This window comes from Kogia breviceps, chromosome 2 (genome assembly GCF_026419965.1).
Source record: "Kogia breviceps isolate mKogBre1 chromosome 2, mKogBre1 haplotype 1, whole genome shotgun sequence".
Taxonomy (NCBI): domain Eukaryota; kingdom Metazoa; phylum Chordata; class Mammalia; order Artiodactyla; family Physeteridae; genus Kogia; species Kogia breviceps.
In genome coordinates this window covers 128,501,196-128,520,987 of record NC_081311.1, presented here as the reverse complement: position 1 = coordinate 128,520,987, position 19,792 = coordinate 128,501,196, and the positions used below count along the sequence as shown (strand labels likewise).

The 19,792-nt window shown below is 39.2% G+C and overlaps 2 protein-coding genes across 7 annotated transcripts in view; one reads left to right on the top strand and one right to left on the bottom strand.

The window, feature by feature from the left end:
- The window catches only part of UPP2 (uridine phosphorylase 2), a 42,755-nt gene extending 26,961 nt beyond the window's left edge, over positions 1-15,794 (bottom strand). Inside the window, exons 1-2 of the mRNA XM_059051563.2 lie at positions 15,727-15,794; positions 10,936-11,053 (exon numbers count right to left, since the gene is read on the bottom strand). Of these exons, the coding sequence (XP_058907546.1) occupies positions 10,936-11,053; positions 15,727-15,788 (180 nt within the window). The 5' untranslated portion in view covers positions 15,789-15,794. The remainder of the gene's footprint in view (positions 1-10,935; positions 11,054-15,726) is intronic.
- CCDC148 (coiled-coil domain containing 148) overlaps positions 1-19,792 on the top strand; it is a 427,998-nt gene that overhangs the window by 347,570 nt on the left and 60,636 nt on the right. The window lies entirely within an intron of this gene.

Below are 19,792 nucleotides of genomic sequence, written 5' to 3'. Positions count from 1 at the left end.
CATTCTCGATTGTGGGATGTAATTATCCTTTTATCCAGGCCCACTGCCTCTCTTCTACCCTCATTATTATCTTTTCTGTGTCTTCTTATGAGTTTCTCTGTTGGGGCCTAAAGTTGGTAATGAACTGCAATGAAAGTTAGCCATCAAGGCTGAGTAGCAAAGAGGATAAGACGATGGTCTAAAGTAAGTGTTTAAATTAGTATTGATTATTCGTGAAATTTTCCCCTCTGTTCGTATGGATAGTTAGGACTTGGCTCAAGATCCAAGTACAAAGAGGTCATTTTTGTTGTTGTTTCCTTTTTACAAAATACAGTAGTTTGAAAATAACCTCAGTGTGTGGTGCCAGTAAATGTAAATTACAACTATTCAGATTGACCATAAAACCAAAACAGATGTTGGAATAGCTTGTGGTTTGAATTCTTCTTTGAACTGTAGATATTGCTGTAATCAACAGGAATTTCTGAATGTTTCTGGAGACATAAAGATGATAAGTGTAGACAAAAGCTTTTTTGTTCTTGGTGTTCTGTGATTTATGTCTCCCCCCCAAAATTATCATTTGTCCTGGTTTTATCAAAGAAGATAGAAATGTCTTGGGAAGGAGTCTGAAGCATTACAAAACTATGTTAAGGACTTTGCCTAAAGACTGCCAGGATGAACTCACTTTCAAATATGCCTAGTGTCTTGAAAGACTTAGCTTTGCCATGTTGTATTTATCTGGTCCTACAGCAGTATATATATTTTGTCTGTTAATAAAGGAGTATAGAGACTTAAAATACATATTACATAGTGTTATAAGATAATGCTTTTCCATGTTACTTGAAATTTCTAGGGAGAGATTGGAGGGTACCAGTTAGTGATTTTATAAAAGATATATTTGGAGGTTGAATTTGAGTAGATAACTTCTAAAGATACTCCACTATATTTTTCAACTGATTGATTGATTCAAGTCTATATGACAAAAATCATTAGCTATTTACTGAAACTGTTCCCCCTTCTTTCTGGGCACACTACTAAACTCAACTTCCCAGCCTCCTCTTCAGTTAGATGAGGCCATATGCCTGAGTTCCAGCTACTAGAATATGAACAGAAATGATGAGTGTCACTTCCAGTTCTAGTCCATAGAAATCTCCCATTGGTGATCCTATAGATTGTCTTCTGTTTGTCTGCTGAATGGGTGCTGACACCCAGGAAAACTTTGCAAGGCACTCCTTGAAGGTGACAGAGCAACAAGATAGAAGGAGCCTGGGTCCCTAAACACCAGTTGGAGGAAAGCCACCGATTGACCAGGAACACCCACTTGGTACTCAGTGTGAGTGAGAAACAAACTTACATTGTGTTAAGCCACTGATATTTTGAAGTACAAACTACAAAACCTTTCAAGTACAGTAAGTAAGAAAATGAAGAAAATAGGAATGGTTGTCAGAATCTTTAAGATTTAAAATTTTACACACCCAGAGTTCTCCTTTTCTTTGAAGATAGTGCTGTTAATAATGATTATCATCTCTGTGAAGACAAGACTGAGTTTTCAGGTACTGATGGATTATGTACTCTCTTGTTAGCTAGAATTGCTGCCCTGGGATTTAAGGGAGTCGAGAAATTGAACCTAGCATGTTCTTATTCAAAGATAAGAATGTAACTGGAAGGAGGCAAGTTTCTGAGAAGAGCATCTATAAATATAAGTCAGGCTTTACCTGTTGCCTCTAAAGAATAGGTTAAACAGCCAATTCTGATCATTTGGAACTACGTTACCTGCTCCCCAATCTACACCCCCCCACACACACACACACACACTTTTGCCTCCTATCCATCAAAATGGCCCAATCAATAGAGTTGAACTCTGGTAGAAAAAAACATGGGTTCTAAACCAGAGCATGTCTTTTTAATCCAAAAGAGAATCTATTGAAATGGTCCACAGCCAGGTGGATTATGAGCTTGTAAGTTTGGATAGTGGTTATGACGAAGTATGAGAATAAGTGCTGATAAAAATCTAGTCAGGTAGAGGAGAGACAGATACCTAGATATGTAAATAATAGATCACTTTCTAACTCAAAAACATCAGTCTTTTTAGTTATTAATTAGATGTTCATGTTAGTTTATTAATTATGATAGATCATTTAATTAATCAGAACTATCCTTATGTAAGCGTCCTGGAAAAGTCATTGTGAGGCATGAACCTCAAACCTAACATTTGAATTCAGATAAAGTCCAATTAATGCGTATAAAAGACAGCCTTGATCAATTTACTCTTGGAGCATAAACATCAGAAACAGCAGTAGGAAAAGAAGTTCCACTGAAAAGATGAAGCAAAAGAATGAGGGAGGCCATGAAAGAGCAAAGAGCCACTGACTGCAGAGGAGTAGGGAAATGGGCGGGTCACATCAGATCAGCCCGCACCATCACACCTGTGCCTAGGAGAGATGGGGGGGGGAGGGAGCAATGTAGCCCCTACTGTTAATGAATATCATAGATTTATTTCTTCTCCTCCCCACCCCGCCACCCTTCCTTCCTTCTCCTCCTTCTCCTTCTTTGTCTAGCTAACCTCCTCCTCCTCTTCCTCCCCTTTCTTCAATGCCCCCTGTCAATTAGTGGACTATTCTCAGTTACAATGACTCAAAAAGCCCAGCTAGTGCAGTGGGCAAGAACCCTGGAAACTGGACTTAGAAGAATTTGGTCCAAGTCCGAGCTCTGCCACTATAAGGTATAATTTGTTAACCACCTTTGACCACTCTGAATTCAATTTCCTTGTTTTATGGAGGAAATGAATATCTGCTAACGCATCTAAAAGAGGGAATGTGAAGATTTGAGATAGTGGATCTGAGAGCTTTTATTTTTGTTCTTGTAATTGCTAAAGTAGTGAATAAAAGTCAGATGAAACTGCACAATTCTCTAGTGGTGAGACTGTGATTAGGTGTAGGCCTTTTAGAAAACAAAAAAAATTTTTTAAAGTTCATTCCCTTTGACCATTTGTGTAAATCTTCTTAATAGACTTAAATGTGAAAAAATTATAGGTACAAAATATCCATTTGAGTGCTGTTTATGATAGAAAATACTTCAACATTAAAGTCAATAGTAGACTATGTAATGTATGCCACAGGCACTTGGCATCCATAAACCATGTGTTTCAAAGAGAACATTATAATATGGGAAAATGTTAATGACATAAAGTTAAGTGTAAAACACAGACTGTAAAGTTATGTAATTCCAACTATTTAATCATCTATTTGTTAAAAAGAACTGAAGGAAAAGAAAATAGGTTGATGGCATCTTTGTTTAGCTGGTAGGGGGTTTTTTTAGAAGTGTTTTTAAAAATCATTGCTCTAAGGCTTCCCTGGTGGCGCAGTGGTTGAGAGTCCGCCTGCCGATGCAGGGGACACGGGTTCGTGCCCCGGTCCAGGAAGATCCCACATACCGCAGAGTGGCTGGGCCCATGGGCCATGGCTGCTGAGCCTGCGTGTCCAGAGCCTGTGCTCCACAACGGGAGAGACCACAGCAGTGAGAGGTCCGCATACCACACACACACAAAAAAAAATCATTGTTCTAGATTGGTTCAAGATGGCAGAGTAGAAGGGCATGTGCTCACTCCCTCTTGCAAGAGCACTGGAATCACAACTAACTGCTGAACAATCATTGACAGGAAGACACTGGAACTCACCAAAAGAGATACCCCACATCCAGAGACAAAGGAGAAGCCTCAATGAGATGGCAGGAGGGGTGCAATCACAATAAAATCATATCCCATAACCACTAGGTGGGTGACTCACTAACTAGAGAACAATTATACCACAGAAGTCCACCCACTGGAGTGAAGGTTCTGAGCCCCACATCAGGCTTCCCAACCTGGGGGCCAGCAATGGGAGGAGGAATTCCAAGAGAATCAGACTTTGAAGGCTAGTGGGATTTGACTGTAGGACTTTGACAGGACTGGGGGAAACAGAGACTCCACTCTTAGAGGGCACACACAAAGTAGTGTGCACATCAAGACCCAGAAGGAAGGAACAGTAACCCCATAGGAGACTGAACCAGACCTACCTGCTAGTGTTGGAGGGTCTCCTGCAGAGGTGAGGGTGAGGCTGTGGCTCACTGTAGGGAAAAGGACACTGGCAGCAGAAGTTCTGGGAAGTACTCCTTGGAATGAGCCCTCCCAGAGTCCACCATTAGCCCCACCAAACAGCTTATAGCCTCCAGTGCTGGGCTGCTTCAGGCCAAACAACCAACAGGGATGAAATTCAGCCCCACCCATCAGCAGACAAGCGGATTAAAGTTGTACTGAACACTGCCCACCAGAGCTACACCCAGCTCTGCCCACCACCAGTGCCTCCCATCAGGAAGCTTGCACAGGCCTCTTAGATAGCCTCATCCACCAGAGGACAGACAACAGAATCAAGAAGAACTACAATCCTGCAGCCTGTGGAACGAAAACCACATTCACAGAATGATAGACAAAATGAAAAGGCATAGGACTATGTATCAGATGAAGGAAAATGATAAAAACCCAGAAAAACAACTAAATGAAGTGGAGATAAGCAACCTTCCAGAAAAAGAATTCAGAAAAATGATAGTGAAGATGATCCAGGACCTTGGAAAAAGAATGGAGGCAAAGATCGAGAAGATGCAAGAAATTTTTAACAAAGACCTAGAAGAATTAAAGAACAAACAAACAGAGATGAACAATACAGTAACTTAAATGAAAAATACACTAGAAGGAATCAATAGCAGAATAACTGAGAAGTGACCTGGAAGACAGTGGTGGAATTCACTGCTGCAGAACAGAATAAAGAAAAAATAATGAAAATAAATGAAGACAGCCTAAGAAACCTCTGGGACAACATTAAACACATGAACATTCACATTATGGGGGTCCCAGAGGAGAAGAGAGAGAGAAAGGACCCAAGAAAATGTTTGAAGAGATTATAGTCGAAAACTTCCCTACCATGAGAAAGGAAATAGCCACCCAAGTCCAGGAAGAGCAGAGAGTCCCAGGCAGGATAAACCCAAGGAGAAACATGCCAAGACACATAGTAAACAAATTGACAAAAATTGAAGACAAAGAAAAATTATTAAAAACAACAAGGGAAAAATGACAAATAACATATATAGGAACTCCCATAAGATTAACAGCTGACTTCTCAGCAGAAATTCTATAAGCCAGAAGGGAATGGCATGATATATTTAAAGTGATGAAAGGAGAGAACCTACAGCCCAGATTACTGTACCCAGCAAGGATCTCATTCAGATTCTATGGAGAAATCAAAAGCTTTATAGACAAGCAAACGCTAAGAGAATTCAGCACCACTGAACCAGCTCTACAACAAATGCTAAAGGAACGTCTCTAAGTGGGAAACACGAGAAGAAAAGTACCTACAAAAACAAGCACAAAACAATTAAGAAAATGGTAATAGGAACATACGTATTGATAATTACCTTAAATGTGAATGGATTAAATGCTCAAACCAAAAGACACAGGCTCGCTGAATGGATACAAAAACAAGACCCATATATATGGTGTCTACAGAAAACCACTTCAGACCTAAGGAAACATACAGACTGAAAGTGAGGGGATGGGGCTTCCCTGGTGGCGCAGTGGTTGAGAATCCGCCTGCCGATGCAGGGGACGCGGGTTCGTGCCCCGGTCCGGGAAGATCCCACATGCCATGGAGCGGCTGGGCCCGTGAGCCATGGCCGCTGAGCCTGCGCATCCGGAGCCTGTGCTCCACAACGGGAGAGGCCACAACAGTGAGAGGCCTGCATATCACAAAAAAAAAAAAAAAAAAAAAGAAAGTGAGGGGATGGAAAAAGATATTCCATGCAAATGGAAATCAAATGAAAGCTGGAGTAGCAATACTCATATCAGATAAAGTAGACTTTAAAATGAAGAATGTTACAAGAGACAAGGAAGGACACTACATAATGATCAAGGGATCAATCCAAGAAGAAGATATAACAATTATAAATATATATGTACCCAACATAGGAGCACCTCAATACATAAGGCAAATGCTAACAGCTATGAAAGAGGAAATCAACAGTAACACAATAATAGTGGGGTCTTTAACACCTCACTTACACGAGTGGACATGTCATGCAGATGGAAAATTAATAAGCATGGACTTGAGGACATGGGGAGGGGGAAGGGTAAGCTGGGACGAATTGAGAGAGTGGCATGGACATATACACACTACCAAATGTAAAATAGATAGCTAGTGGGAAGCAGCCACATAGCACAGGGAGATCAGCTCGGTGCTTTGTGACCACCTAGAGGGGTGGGATAGGGAGGGTGGGAGGGAGACTCAAGAGGGAGGGGATATGGGGATATATGTGTACGAATAGCTGATTCACTTTGCTATACAGCAGAAACTAACACAACATTGTGAAGCAATCATACTCCAGTAAAGATGTTTAAAAAAAAGAAAATTAATAAGGAAACAGAAGCTTTAAAAGACACAAAAGACCAGATTGATTTAATTGATAATTATTGGACATTCATTCCAAAAACAGCAGATTACACTTTCTTCTCAAGTGCACACGGAACATTCTCGAGGATAGATCACATCTTGTGTCACAAATCAAGCCGTGGGAAATTTAAGAAAACTGAAATCATATCAAGCATCTTTTCCAACCACAGCACTATGAGATTAGAAATAAATTACAGGGAAAGAAACGTAAAAAACACAAGCACATGGAAGCTAAACAATAGTTGTTAAATAACCAAAACAATAGTTGCTATATAACCAAGAGATCACTGAAGAAATCAAAGAGGAAATTAAAAAAATACCTAGAGACAAGTGACAATGAAAACACGGTGACCCAAAACTTATGGAGTGCAGCAAAAGCAGTCCTAAGAGAGAAGTTTGTGGCAATACAATCCTACCTTAAGAAACAAGAAAAATCACAAATAAATAATCTAATCTTACACCTAAAGGAACTAGAGAAAGAAGAACAAACAAAACCCAAAGTTAGTAGAGGGAAAGAAATCATAAAGGTCAGAGCAGAAATAAACGAGATAGAAACAAAGAAAACAATAGCAAAGATCAATGAAACTAAAAGCTGGTTCTTTGAGGAGATAAACAAAATTGATAAACCTTTAGCTAGAGTCCTCAAGAAAAATAGGGAGATGACTTAAATCAATAAAGTTAGCAATGAAAAAGGAGAAGTTACACTGGACACCGCAGAAATACAAAGCATCATAAGAGACTACTACAAGCAACTCTATGCCAATAAAATGGACAACCTGGAAGAAATGGACAAATACTTAGAAAGGTATAACCTTCCAAGACTGAACCAGGAAGAAACAGAAAATATGAACAGACCAATCACAAGTAATGAAATTGAAACTGTGATGAAAAATCTTCCAACAAACAAAAGTCCCGGACCAGGTGACTTCACAGGTGAATTCTATCAAACATTTAGAGAAGAGTTAACACCCATCCTTCTCAAACTCTTCCAGAAAATTGCAGAGGAAGGAACACTCCCAAACTCATTCTACGAGGCCACCATCACCCTGATTCCAAAACCAGACAAAGATACTACAAAAAAAGAAGGTTACAGACCAATATCACTGATGAATATAGATGCAAAAATCCTCAACAAAATACTAGCAAACAGAATCCAACAACACATTAAAAGGATCATACACCATGATGAAGTGGGATTTATCCCAGAGATGCAAGGATTCTTCAATATACAAAAAAAACAATCAGTGTGATACACCATATTAACAAATTGGAGAATAAAAACCATATGATCATCTCAGTAGATGCCAAAAAAGCTTTTGACAACATTCAATACCCATTTATGATAAAAACTCTCCAGAAAGAGGGCATAGAGGGAACCTACCTCAACACAATAAAGGTCATATACAACAAACCCCCAGCAAACATCATTCTCAATGGTGAAAAACAGAAACCATTTCCTCTAAGATCAGGAACAAGACAAGGATGTCCACTCTCGCCACTGTTATTCAGCATAGGTTTGGAAGTCCTAGCCATGGCGATCAGAGAAGAAAAAGAAATAAAAAGAATACAAGTTGGAAAAGAAGAAGTAAAACTGTCACTTTGCAGATGACATGATACTGTACATAGATAATCCTAAGGATGCCACCAGAAAACTACTAGAGCTAATGAATGAATTTGGTAAAGTTGCAGGGTACAAAATTAATGCACAGAGGGACTTCCCTGGTGGCGCAGTGGTTAAGAATCTGCCTGCCAATGCAGGGGACATGGGTTCGAGCCCTGGTCCAGGAAGATCCCACATGCCGCGGAGCAATTAAGCCAGTGTGCCACAAATACTGAGCATGCACTCTAGAGCCTGCAAGCCACAACTACTGAGCCCGCATGCCACAGCTAATGAAGCCCATGCACCTCGAGCCTGTGCTCTGCAACAAGAGAAGCCACCACAATGCAAAAACCACGCACCGCAGCAAAGAGTAGCCCCCACTCACCGCAGCTAGAGAAACGCCATGCAAAGCAACAAAGACCCCATCGCAGCCAAATAAATAAATAAAAATTAATGCTCAGAAATCTCTTGCATTCCTGTACACTAACAATGAAAGATCAGACAGAGAAATTAAGGAATCAATCCCATTCACCATTGCAACAAAAAGAATAAAATACCTAGGGAAACAAAAGACATGTATGCAGGAAACTATAAGACACTGATGAAAGAAATTAAAGATAATACGAACAGATAGAGAGATATACGGTGTTCTTGGATTGGAAGAATCAATATTGTGAAAATGACTCTACTACCCAAAGCAATCTACAGATTCAGTGCAATCCCTATCAAATTACCAATGGCATTTTTTACAGAACTAGAACCAAAAATCTTAAAATCTGTATGGAGACACAAAAGACCCCAAATAGCCAAAGTAATCTTGAGGTAAACAAACAGAGCTGGAGGAATCAGACTCTCTGACTTCAGACTATACTACAAAGCTTCAGTAATCAAGACAATATGGTACTGGTACAAAAGCAGAAATACGGATCAAAAGAACAGGATAGAAAGCCCAGAGATAAACCCACACACCTATGGTCAACTAATCTATGACAAAGGAGGCAAGGATATACAATGGAGAAAAGACAGTCTCTTCAATAAGTGGTGCTGGGAAAACTGGACAGCTACATGTAAAAGAATGAAATTAGAACACTGTCTAACACCATACACAAAAATAAACTCAAAATGGACTAAAGACCTAAATGTAAGACTGGACACTATAAAACTCTTAGAGGAAAACGTAGGAAGAACACTCTTTGACATATAAATCACAGCAGGATCTATTTTGATCCACCTCCTAGAGTAATGGAAATAAAAACAAAAATAAACAAATGGGCCCTAATGAAACTTAAAAGTTTTTGCACAGCAAAGGAAACCATAAACAAAATGAAAAGACAATCCTCAGAATGGGAGAAAATATTTGCCGACAAATCAATGGACAAAGGATTAATCTCCAAAATATATAAACAGCTTATGCAGCTCAATATTTAAAAAAACAAACAACCCAATCCACAAATGGGCAGAAGGCCTAAAGAGACATTTCTCCAAAGAAGACATACAGATGGCCAAGAGGCACATGAAAATCTGCTCAACATCACTGATTATTAGAGAAATGCAAATCAAAACTGCAGTGAGGTATCACCTTACACCAGTTAGAATGGGCATCATCAGAAAATCTACAAACAACAAATGGTGGAGAGGGTGTGGAGAAAAGGGAACCCTCTTGCCCTGTTGGTGAGAATGTAAATTGATACTGCCACTCTGCAGAACAGTATGGAGGTTCCTTAAAAAACTAAAAACTAGAATTACCATATGACCCAGCAATCCTGCTACTGGGCATATACCCAGAGAAAGCCGTAATTCAAAAAGACACATGCACCCCAATATTCATTGCAGCACTATTTACAATAGTCAGGTCATGGAAGCAACCTAAATGCTCATTGACAGACGAATGGATGAAGATGTGGTACATATGTACAATGGAATATTACTCAGCCATAAAAAGGAATGAAATTGAGTCATTTGTAGAGACGTGGCTAGATCTAGAGACTGTCATATGGAGTGAAGTAAGTCAGAAAGAGAAAAACAAGTATCGTATATTAACGCATATATGTAGAATCTAGAAAAATGGTACAGATGAACCAGTTTGCAAGGCAGAAATAGAGACACAGATGTAGAGAACAAACGTATGGACACCAAGGGGGGAAAGCTGGAGTGGGAGGGGAGTGGTGGTGATGGGATGAATTGGGAGATTGAGATTGACATATATACACTAATATATATAAAATAGGTAACTAATAAGAACCTGCTATATTAAAATAAATTTAATTTAAAAAACAAAAATCTTGTTCTTATTTATATTTTTCCAATTTTAAAAAATGAACATGAGCCATTTTTATAATTAACATATATATTAAAGTAAATAATACTGACATAAAATTTTCCTAGTAGCATTCCAGAAACAATTATTTCATAATATTTAAGAAATAACAAAAATCTTAATAATATGAAATATTGAATAATGGTTGTTTTCAAGAAGTGGTATAAGATAGTATTGTTAGTTTTGTTATTTCATGATTTGATAAAATGAGAATTAGTGAGGTTCATCTATAAATGAAGATGTTAAACAGTGAACTGAATTGTAATGAATTCTGAACACCCAGCAGTATTGTCAATAAAATTGTATTTATCTCTAGGGACCAGAAGAGCCAAGTAACCATGTTTGCATTAGATTTAGTTTGGGAACCTTTATATCTTGTTAAGGTGGAAATGACTGTTCATGATGTACACATTCTAAATTGTTTCAGAGAATGAGCACAGCTTTTGCTCCTATTGGGACCTCTGACATTTCTCTAGCCAAAGGTGTAAAGTTTATGTTAGGAAAATAAGGAGAAATATCACCAGGGGAAACTCAATTGTTTTTCCTAAAGTTAGAAATACTTTTACCTTTACATCCCCAAACATTTCTGGTAGGTTGTGTGTTTTTGTTCCTAAATCCAAGTGATAGAGAACATCTTCATCCATAGAGTCCAGGTAAGGATTTTTAACATGAACAAAACCTTTTCTGAAAAAAAAATAATACAAAGAAGATGTAAAGGAATTTGGAGGGATAACACACAAAAGGGAAATATCAGTCTATACCTATGATAACCACAAACCCAAATATTGGACAAAAACCTTCATTTAGGATTAATTTATTTGTAAGGAAGCAATGTAGTATAATAATGAATAAAAATGGCTAATATTTGTTGTGTACTTACTATGTACCAGGCATAGCATTAAGCATGAAAATTCTACAATGTCATGAAAACTGCATATAATAAATACATTACCTTGTTTAACCCCATGACCATTCTATTAGGTAAGTAACACTAATAATTCATAAGAAGCCAAGGCTTACAGAAGTTGAGAAACTTGTGCAAGATTATACAACCAGTAGATTACAGAACAGTCATTTCTACCCAATTCTGTCCAGCCCTTGTGGCTATTTTCTTTCTTCGAAAGAGAGGCTGTGTAACATAAGCTACTGGGCTCTGGAATCAGACTGCCTGGATTCCCCTGCCAGTTCAACCATATATATACTAATTGTGCAACCTTGGGTATATTATTTTATCTTTGTTGTTTGGCTTCCTCATCTGTAAGATTGGTATAGTGAAAATAATAACTGCTTTGCAAGATTGCCTAAGGCCTGAATGAGATAATGTTTGCAACACAGCTGATGTACAGTGAACATAGAATAACTTACTCTCATTCTTACACCTCCCAACACGGAGGACCTGACAGGTACTAGCTTTAGAGAGACTGACATGCAAAAGTAGGGTGTGGCAAAGAATGCAATGTGTTCATCAAACCCCAATTCTTTTTCCTCCTGGGCACATTGCTAGACCACATTCCCAGCTTCTCTTGCAGTAAAGTGAGGTCATATGACTGAGTTCTGGCCATTGGAGTGTGGGTGGGAGTGATGTGTCTACTTCTAGGCCTGGCTCCTAAAAAACCAGTATCTCCCTCAAATTTGTTTCTCTTCCTCTCTCTCTCAGTGGATGTGCAGAATAGACACCAGTCCTTTACTCCATCAGCCTGTTTTGGATTGAGCAAGAAACCACTGACATTTTAAACAGCATTAGCCTGCTGACCAATAAGAGGTTCTTTGTTAACATACTATGAAATGATCTTTTTTCATTAGAAGATCTAAATGAGAAGTAAGTGAAGCAGGATGATGGGGTCAAAACAGAAAGCTGAGTAGGATCCTGGAGAGACTGAATGTAAGTATAATAGGGGAAAAGGAAGGATACACAGGCACAGAGTTCTAGAGAAACAGGATTTAGAGTTTATAAAAAGAAATGCTCAAGAAAAAGCGTGAAGGAAAAGAAGTGAGACTAAAGAGCTTGGAGAAAGGGGAAGTGATAAAGTGAAAGACCTAATTTTAGTAATCATTTGAAACCATAAGAGTACAAAATTATTATAACAAGTAAAGTAAGACTTAAAAACAGAAGGTAAGGTAAGAAAGAGGACACTTCAATGTAGAAACTCTATTTTCCAGTAGCCTCTTTCCACCAGATGCCCAGAAGAGAATGTGGAGATATTACTAAGAAGCCAGTGGAAAGAAAAGCTTACCAGAAAGAAAGGACTACAACTAGAAGGTCTTAAAGTCATTCTTTTTTAAAAAATTCATTTTGTTGTAGTATAGTTGATTTACAATGTTGTGTTAATTTCTGCTGTACAGCAAGGTGGTTCATTTATACATATACATACATTCTTTTTCATATTCTTTTCCATTATGGTTTATCCCAGGATCCTGAATATAGTTCCTTGTGCTGTACAGTAGGACCTTGTTGTTTATCCATTCTCTATATACTAGTTTGCACCTGCTAATCCCAAACTCATAATCCATCCCTCCCCCGTCCCCTCTCCCCGTTGGCAACCACAAATCTGTTCTTTATGTGTGTGAGTCTGTTTCTGTTTCATAGATAAGTTCATTTGTATCATATTTTAGATTCCACATATAAGTGGTATCATATGGTATTTGTCTTAAAGCCATTCTTGATGTCAGCCCATCACTCCATTACCTAGTGCAGTTCAGTGGTTACCCGTTCGCTCCCACTCATCTTGGGTGTGACATCCCAGCAGACCCTGGCCATATCAGCCATTCTGGTGATGCCGTGGCTGCCAGCCCTCCTGCCCTTTCCCCTACCGCATTAACACTACCTCACACCACAGTGGATCCAGCCATCTTTACCAAGAAACATCTGGAACTTCTCTGCTCTACGGTCCTCCCATTTCCATCCAAATACCTTAAAACATCTTAACAAAAACCTTGTATGTTTCTGTATCTCTAATGGTCCTCAACCTGATTGTGCACTAAGATCACCAGAGGGTTTTGAAGAAAACACTGTTGCTCAGGCCCCAAAAAATTTAGACTCTGAAATTATTTTTTAAATCTTCCTGGATGATCTGATGTGCAGCCAAAGTTAAGAACCCCTGCTTTAGGCCTTTGTTCCTGAAACATCCTTCTCCTTGCCCTCAGTTTTTCACCTATTAGTATCCTACTCATTCTTCAAGGTCAAATTCAAATATCACCTCCTCTGTGAAGGCTTTTCCAAGTATCTTTCCTCTCTGGTCAGTATGAATTCCCCCACACTGTGCTCCTAAAGCATTTATTTGGCATTTCATATGTCAATTTTCTGACTTCCCAGAAAGATTTTGAATTCCCTCATGCAAGCTGTCTCATGTATCTTTTTAAATTCCTAAATCTTTAAAAATTTTATTTGTTGAATTAACTGTTCAGGAAGTAGAACAGGAATACTATTAATTTCAAAAACATTTAGGACAACAGATTCTTAGTTAGTTAGTGGATCATAGCTGGTTTCAAAAGAAAGCATTCCATGATGTTAGTGCACTTTCCTACATCAGAAAAAGCCTCAAAGCAGAAGGACACCTTCTTTCTTCTCTTGCTGAGGGGCACTGTCCCTTGCTAAACAAAGTGTGATCAATGAACCAGGAGTGTCAGCAGCATCGCCTGGACAGCTTGTTAGAAATGCAAAATCTCAGTCCCTACCCTAGACATACTGAATTACAATCTGAATTTTGACTAACTCTTACGTGATTCCCATGCACATTAAAGTTTGAGAAACACTGCCATACACTTTATCTTCCAGTTTCTATTATGCTTCCGGTTTTACTCTGCCAAAACTGTTTTCACTATCTGGAGATTTTTCCTTTGGATTCCCAGCTGAATCTGTGAATCAGTGCTCTATGAAAGAGTATCATTCATCTACTCCAGTGAGTCAAACTCTAACTACATATCAGAGTCATCCGTGGTGCTTTAAAAAGTACTGATACCTGGGCCCAACTCCTAGAAATTCTGATTCAGTTGGTCGAGGAGATCTGGGACTTTGTATTTTTTAAATCACTGATCTACTCCACCTCTCCTATCTTCAAGAAGAAATTCTCAGACTGGGATAACCATTAATTATATTCTCTTGTGTTAATTATAATACTCCTCTTAATTCATTCTTTAGTTTTCTTTGATGTCTGTCCCAATGTCTAATGATCTCTTGTTCCAAAAATTGGGGCAGGGAGACATCTGTAGAAGATTTTTATTCCATTAGGCTCATCAAGAAGCACTTCCAAGATGATCACTCTATCAGTGACCAAAGGAAGGACCAGTTTGGGGTATCATGCCAAATTTAACCTAGTATGAATCAGACAATTGCAATACTTCAATCTTTCCAAGATACATAACTTTTATTAAATAGACTTGCATTTACTGTTTTCTCCTCTATCTTGTTTTTCATTTTTTCCTGAAAACAGAAGCCAAAGATGCAGTTGGGAATAAAGTCTTTTAGCAAACTATGACATGCTACATAGCATGGTCAGTATTAAATACTGGTAACCAAAGTAAAGTGCTGTATGAGCAGTCTTTCCATTTTATCATTACCTTCATCTTTGTAATGTTTCCTTTTCCCTCTCCTTGGCTTCCCTGAAGTAATGAATACAGTGGGAGGCTACCTCTGTTTGGAATGGGTAAGTGGAGCATTTTCTGAAATGCTGTCCTATGGAGCCTTTAAGCCAGACATTTAGAAGGAACTTGCAAAAATTCTTTTAAGCCTCATGAAGATTAATGCTCATTATGTTCTGTGAACCTGGGGCAGGAATTGGAGCTAAATTTGCAGACAGCTTTGGCAGATTTATGTCTACCCCTGAGATGAATAACCTACACAGTATTTTAGAAGTGCATTCTATGTAAAGTCCACCACAAAGCACTGAAATCACTTCATAATAAGCTGCAACTCAGTTACATCTCCCTTAGACACTGGGAGGCCCCTTTAATTATTTCTCAGATACAGCCCACGGTCCTGGGATTAAAGACTGAACTCCAGGCTGAATTCCAGGCTGAACTGTGAATTCATTCATTCACGCATGTTGGTTCAACTTTTGCATGTTTTTTGTGACTTGTTTTGCCCCACTTTCTTTTTTCTTTAATTGAGATGTGATTGACATATTGCCCCACTTTCTTAGATGAGCTAAACCCTTCCAAGGACTGAAAAATGAAAATGGCATTGAGAAGAAAATTGGCATTGTTTTTATTTCATTTTGTATTCTGAACTGTGTTCCAATTACATGATCTCTAAACTTAAGAAACTTACATAACTGTAGAAATCATCTTCTGAATATTTAATATAAAATCCAAAGAACCTCCCATCTCATCAAAACCAATAAAAGATCAAAATTACTCACCCAACATATGTATTCCTCTCAGATCTCATGGATGTATTGGAAGCAGGAAAACTAGAAGTCATACTTTGTAGTATGAGGATAGTCACTCTTAAGTTGATATCAGGAAAGAAAAATATTGTGATTTACTATTAAATTATAGATCGAATTATGGTAGAATGACAATTTAGAATGCCACTCTCCCTTAAAACTTGTTTTCTTCCGAAATTGCTAATGGAACTTTTCCCTTAGCATTCTAAACTCCCTCATTAATTCAAAAATATTCTCCCTGACATGGCCTTTTAAACTACAGCCCAGCTCTCGAAGCAACACTTCCCCAAGAAGATAGGTTCCCTTTGAAGGTGTGGCATCCTACCTCTTTAATAGGATAGGTTGGTTAGCTTGTTAACTGTTGACCAGCACACCTTTCCCTTACATCTGGCCTTGGTCCAGCGTGGGTCTGGGGTAGCACACAGACTTATTTACTTTTAGACAACTGTATATGGTTGCAAGTCCTCCATTGATTTCCATAACGAATCCACCAGGTTGTCTCAGAATGTGTCCGGTACACGTGAGAACTTTCAATTCCCAAACATTTCATTTTCTCACCTCATCCTACCTCTCATCAACTTGTTTTCATTCTTTGTGATCACAAGTGAGAAAAACACACAAAGTCAGGACCTCAGAACACCCCTTCATCTGAACTTTGCCCATTCAAATTCACACAGAAGTTCTGATAATTAAACAAAGCCTGTTTCCCAGGACCTCTTTATTTAGCTAAACCCAAGGCTGCCTGTAAAATCCAATGAAGCAGCTGTCCGAAGTCAACCCAGGTAGAATGACAAAATACAGACTAGTATTTTCAGAAAACAGGGTATCTCTGTTAAGAAATCCATGAATTTACTATGTTTGCTGCTGCTTCTCACTTTATACTTCTGGGGACAGAAAAATCTAAAAGACTTTAGAGGAACTTCATCCTGTTTCCCTTTTGGCTCAGCTCCGATGGCAATCAGCTGAAGTTCTATGATAGTGAGAGCATTAGGAATATTAGTCTAATGACTTTCAAGTACATCAGAGCTTAAAATGTCCATAAATGCCCAAACAACAGCAGATACAAGGCACTTCATAATGTGCATGGATTTCTCTGTAAGAATGTGTGTAACAGTGAAGAATCAAATGCCTACATCTAACTAGGGGTCTCCGTCTTAAGAAATACTCCTCTTCCTGGTGATAGTCTTTGTAGACAAACCCCTCGAATTCCATGCTGGCCTCCTTTGGTCCATCTTGGTCAGCTAGCAAAGTTTACAAATTGAGAAGGAAAGACAATAAGTAGGGAACCAGTGCAGCAGCCTAAATCTTGCCACTGCCACCACCAAATGGACATCTGTCACTTCTCCCTAGGCATCCAAAAATCACCAAGGAAACTGATCTTGGTGAAGGTAATGACAACTTTGAGGCAAAATAAGCCTGCACCTGTGTGTTGCTTGTAACTTGGGATGGTAGTTCCTGTTTGTAGTTTATAATACTACATATTTTCTCTGACCTCATGACCCACCTCAGAGCGGTGTACCTGCTGCTCTTTCCCAATGCCCACTGAGAGTTTTCAGACTCAGCATGCCCACTTACCACTGCTGGGGCCTTCCCACTTGTATTTGGTATTCCAGGCTCTATCTCTCAATTTATTGTTGGGTATAATGAGGACGACCCCCGCCCAATTCCAGTCTGGCATTTACCTCTGGCTCTGACAGGTGAAAATATTAGCTAATTAGGTAAGTGCTAGATGATTAATTACTCCAGCAAATTAATTAGACTAATTAACGTGTTGGTTTCCAATACAAATTCTGTCAGCCAATGATCTTTTTTTTTAAATTGAAGTATAGTTGATTTACAATGTTGTGTTAGTTTCTGGTGTACAGTAAAGGGATTCAGTTACACATATATATGTATATATTTATATTCTTTCTCATATTCTCTTGGGTTATGGTTTATTACAAGGTTCCTTGTGCTATACAGTAGGACTTTGTTGTCTATCTATTTCATATACAGTAGTTTGTACCTGCTAATCCCAAACTCCTAATTTATCTTTTCCCACTCCCTTTCTGCTGGGATAACCGTAAGTTTGTTTTCTGTGTCTGTCAGCCAATGATCTTCGTCACTGACATTGCCAGATAATGCCAGTAAAGATTTATGGACCCCATATAACAGCTCCCCAGGACATTATGTAAGTGGTCATCATCTGGGTGAAATGCAGAATAGTCTTGTACAATCTATGAAAGCAAAGTATTAATTCATGTTTTCTGAGTAGTCTTTTCCCTAGTTTTCAGTCTTTTTAAGACTCAATCCTACTCTTATGATAGATTGCTCCTCAATAATTTTTTAAAATTATCCATATTGCAAAAGGCTAGTCACCTGAACAGAATGGGAAAAGTTTTCATTTTTAGAAAGCATGCACAAGGCAAACTCACGCCATCACTGGGCGTTTTGTGAACAAAGGCCACGTGCCAGGAAGAGCCCATGACTCAGCACAGCTTTGAGATTAGCAGAGGCTGCATCAGTTCCACCAAATCCATGCTCCACAGTGTCTGGCCTGGGACAAAACATTTCACTTCCCACTGTCCTCCATAGTGCCAGCAATTTCTTATTCTCGCTCTCATGAAAATTTTCTCTCTGCTTTAATTTTGCCCCTGAACCTCTAATGTTGGAGAAAAGAAATCAGAGTCCTGGCGTGCAACTGGGTAGCATTTGGATCTCTCCCCAGTTGACTCATTTTCTGCTGAATCTGTGCTATTTACTCATGTAGACTTAGGACCATACCCTCCCCCTAAAACAGTGCTCCTATCACGCTGGGGAGGGACATAACTAGGAATTTGGGGCTCTTAGAACCTTGCTGTAAAGCCTGGGTATCTACCGAGTATCAGACACTGAGCCAAATTCTTTTTTTTTTTTTTTTTTTTAATAAATGTGTTTATTTATTTATTTATTTATTTATGGCTGTGTCAGGTCTTTGTTGCTGCGAGTGGTGGCTACTCTTTGTTGCAGTGTGTGGGCTTCTCATTGCGGTGGCTTCTTGTTGTGGAGCATGGGCTCTAGGCACGCGGGCTTCAGTAGTTGTAGCTCGCAGGCTCTAGAGGTCAGGCTCAGTAATTGTGGTGCAGGGACTTAGTTGCTCCGCGGCATGTGGGATCTTCCCAGACCAGGGCTCTAACCCATGTCCCTTGCATTGGCAGGCGGATTCTTAACCACTGTACCACCAGGGAAGTCCCCACTGAGCCAAATTCTGAGAACACAAAGAGGATGAAATGGATGGTGTCTTCCCTAAAGGAATTTACACTCTAGTGGGGAAGAGAGATGGGTGGTAAATATGATGGGTGCTCTGAGAACTCAAAGGAGAGGCCCTGAATCCAGGCTGGAGGAAGAGTGGGAGGGCATTTCTAGGAGGATGTGATGCCTAGGCTGAGTCTTGAAGAAAGATGAGGTCCCCAAAAATATTGCTGAAGGTGGAGGTGGGGTGAATATGAGAAGCCTGTGCTCCCTGCCCATGGAACAGTGTGCAAAATGCACAGAAGTGACAGAAAAAGCATCACATTGAGAGAACTATTAGTAACACTGTGTGGCTTTACTTCTGTGTATTTGCACCAGAACATCTCAGACAGGGCCTTTGGTGGCTTTCAGTTTTTGAGGTTCTGGTATTTTGAAAAATAGAGAAAGGCCAAAACAGACTTACAGTAATTGCAATATATTTTAAATGTTGACATTGAATGAACTGGCATCTTAACTCTTTTAATAAATGATAGTCAAATTGTGCTATTCACAAGATATTGCAGGGCTATTAAAACGTTTCTTAATTCATCACACACTGTAAGTTTAATGCAACACCGTTTAAAAGTACCTTATGTTCTTCCCTTTCTTTCAGTGTAATCAGTGAATTATGGGTATATGCATATAAAGTCTAATTTTATACCGAAGGCCCCCCTAGACCCACTGGGCTGGGCCTGCCTCCCAGAGGCCATGCTGTGGTGCCCTGTTCCTTCCTCCCAGACAGTCCCTTCTGCCGTGGCCTAGAATCTCTGCTCTTAGGGAGCCTCTCCAT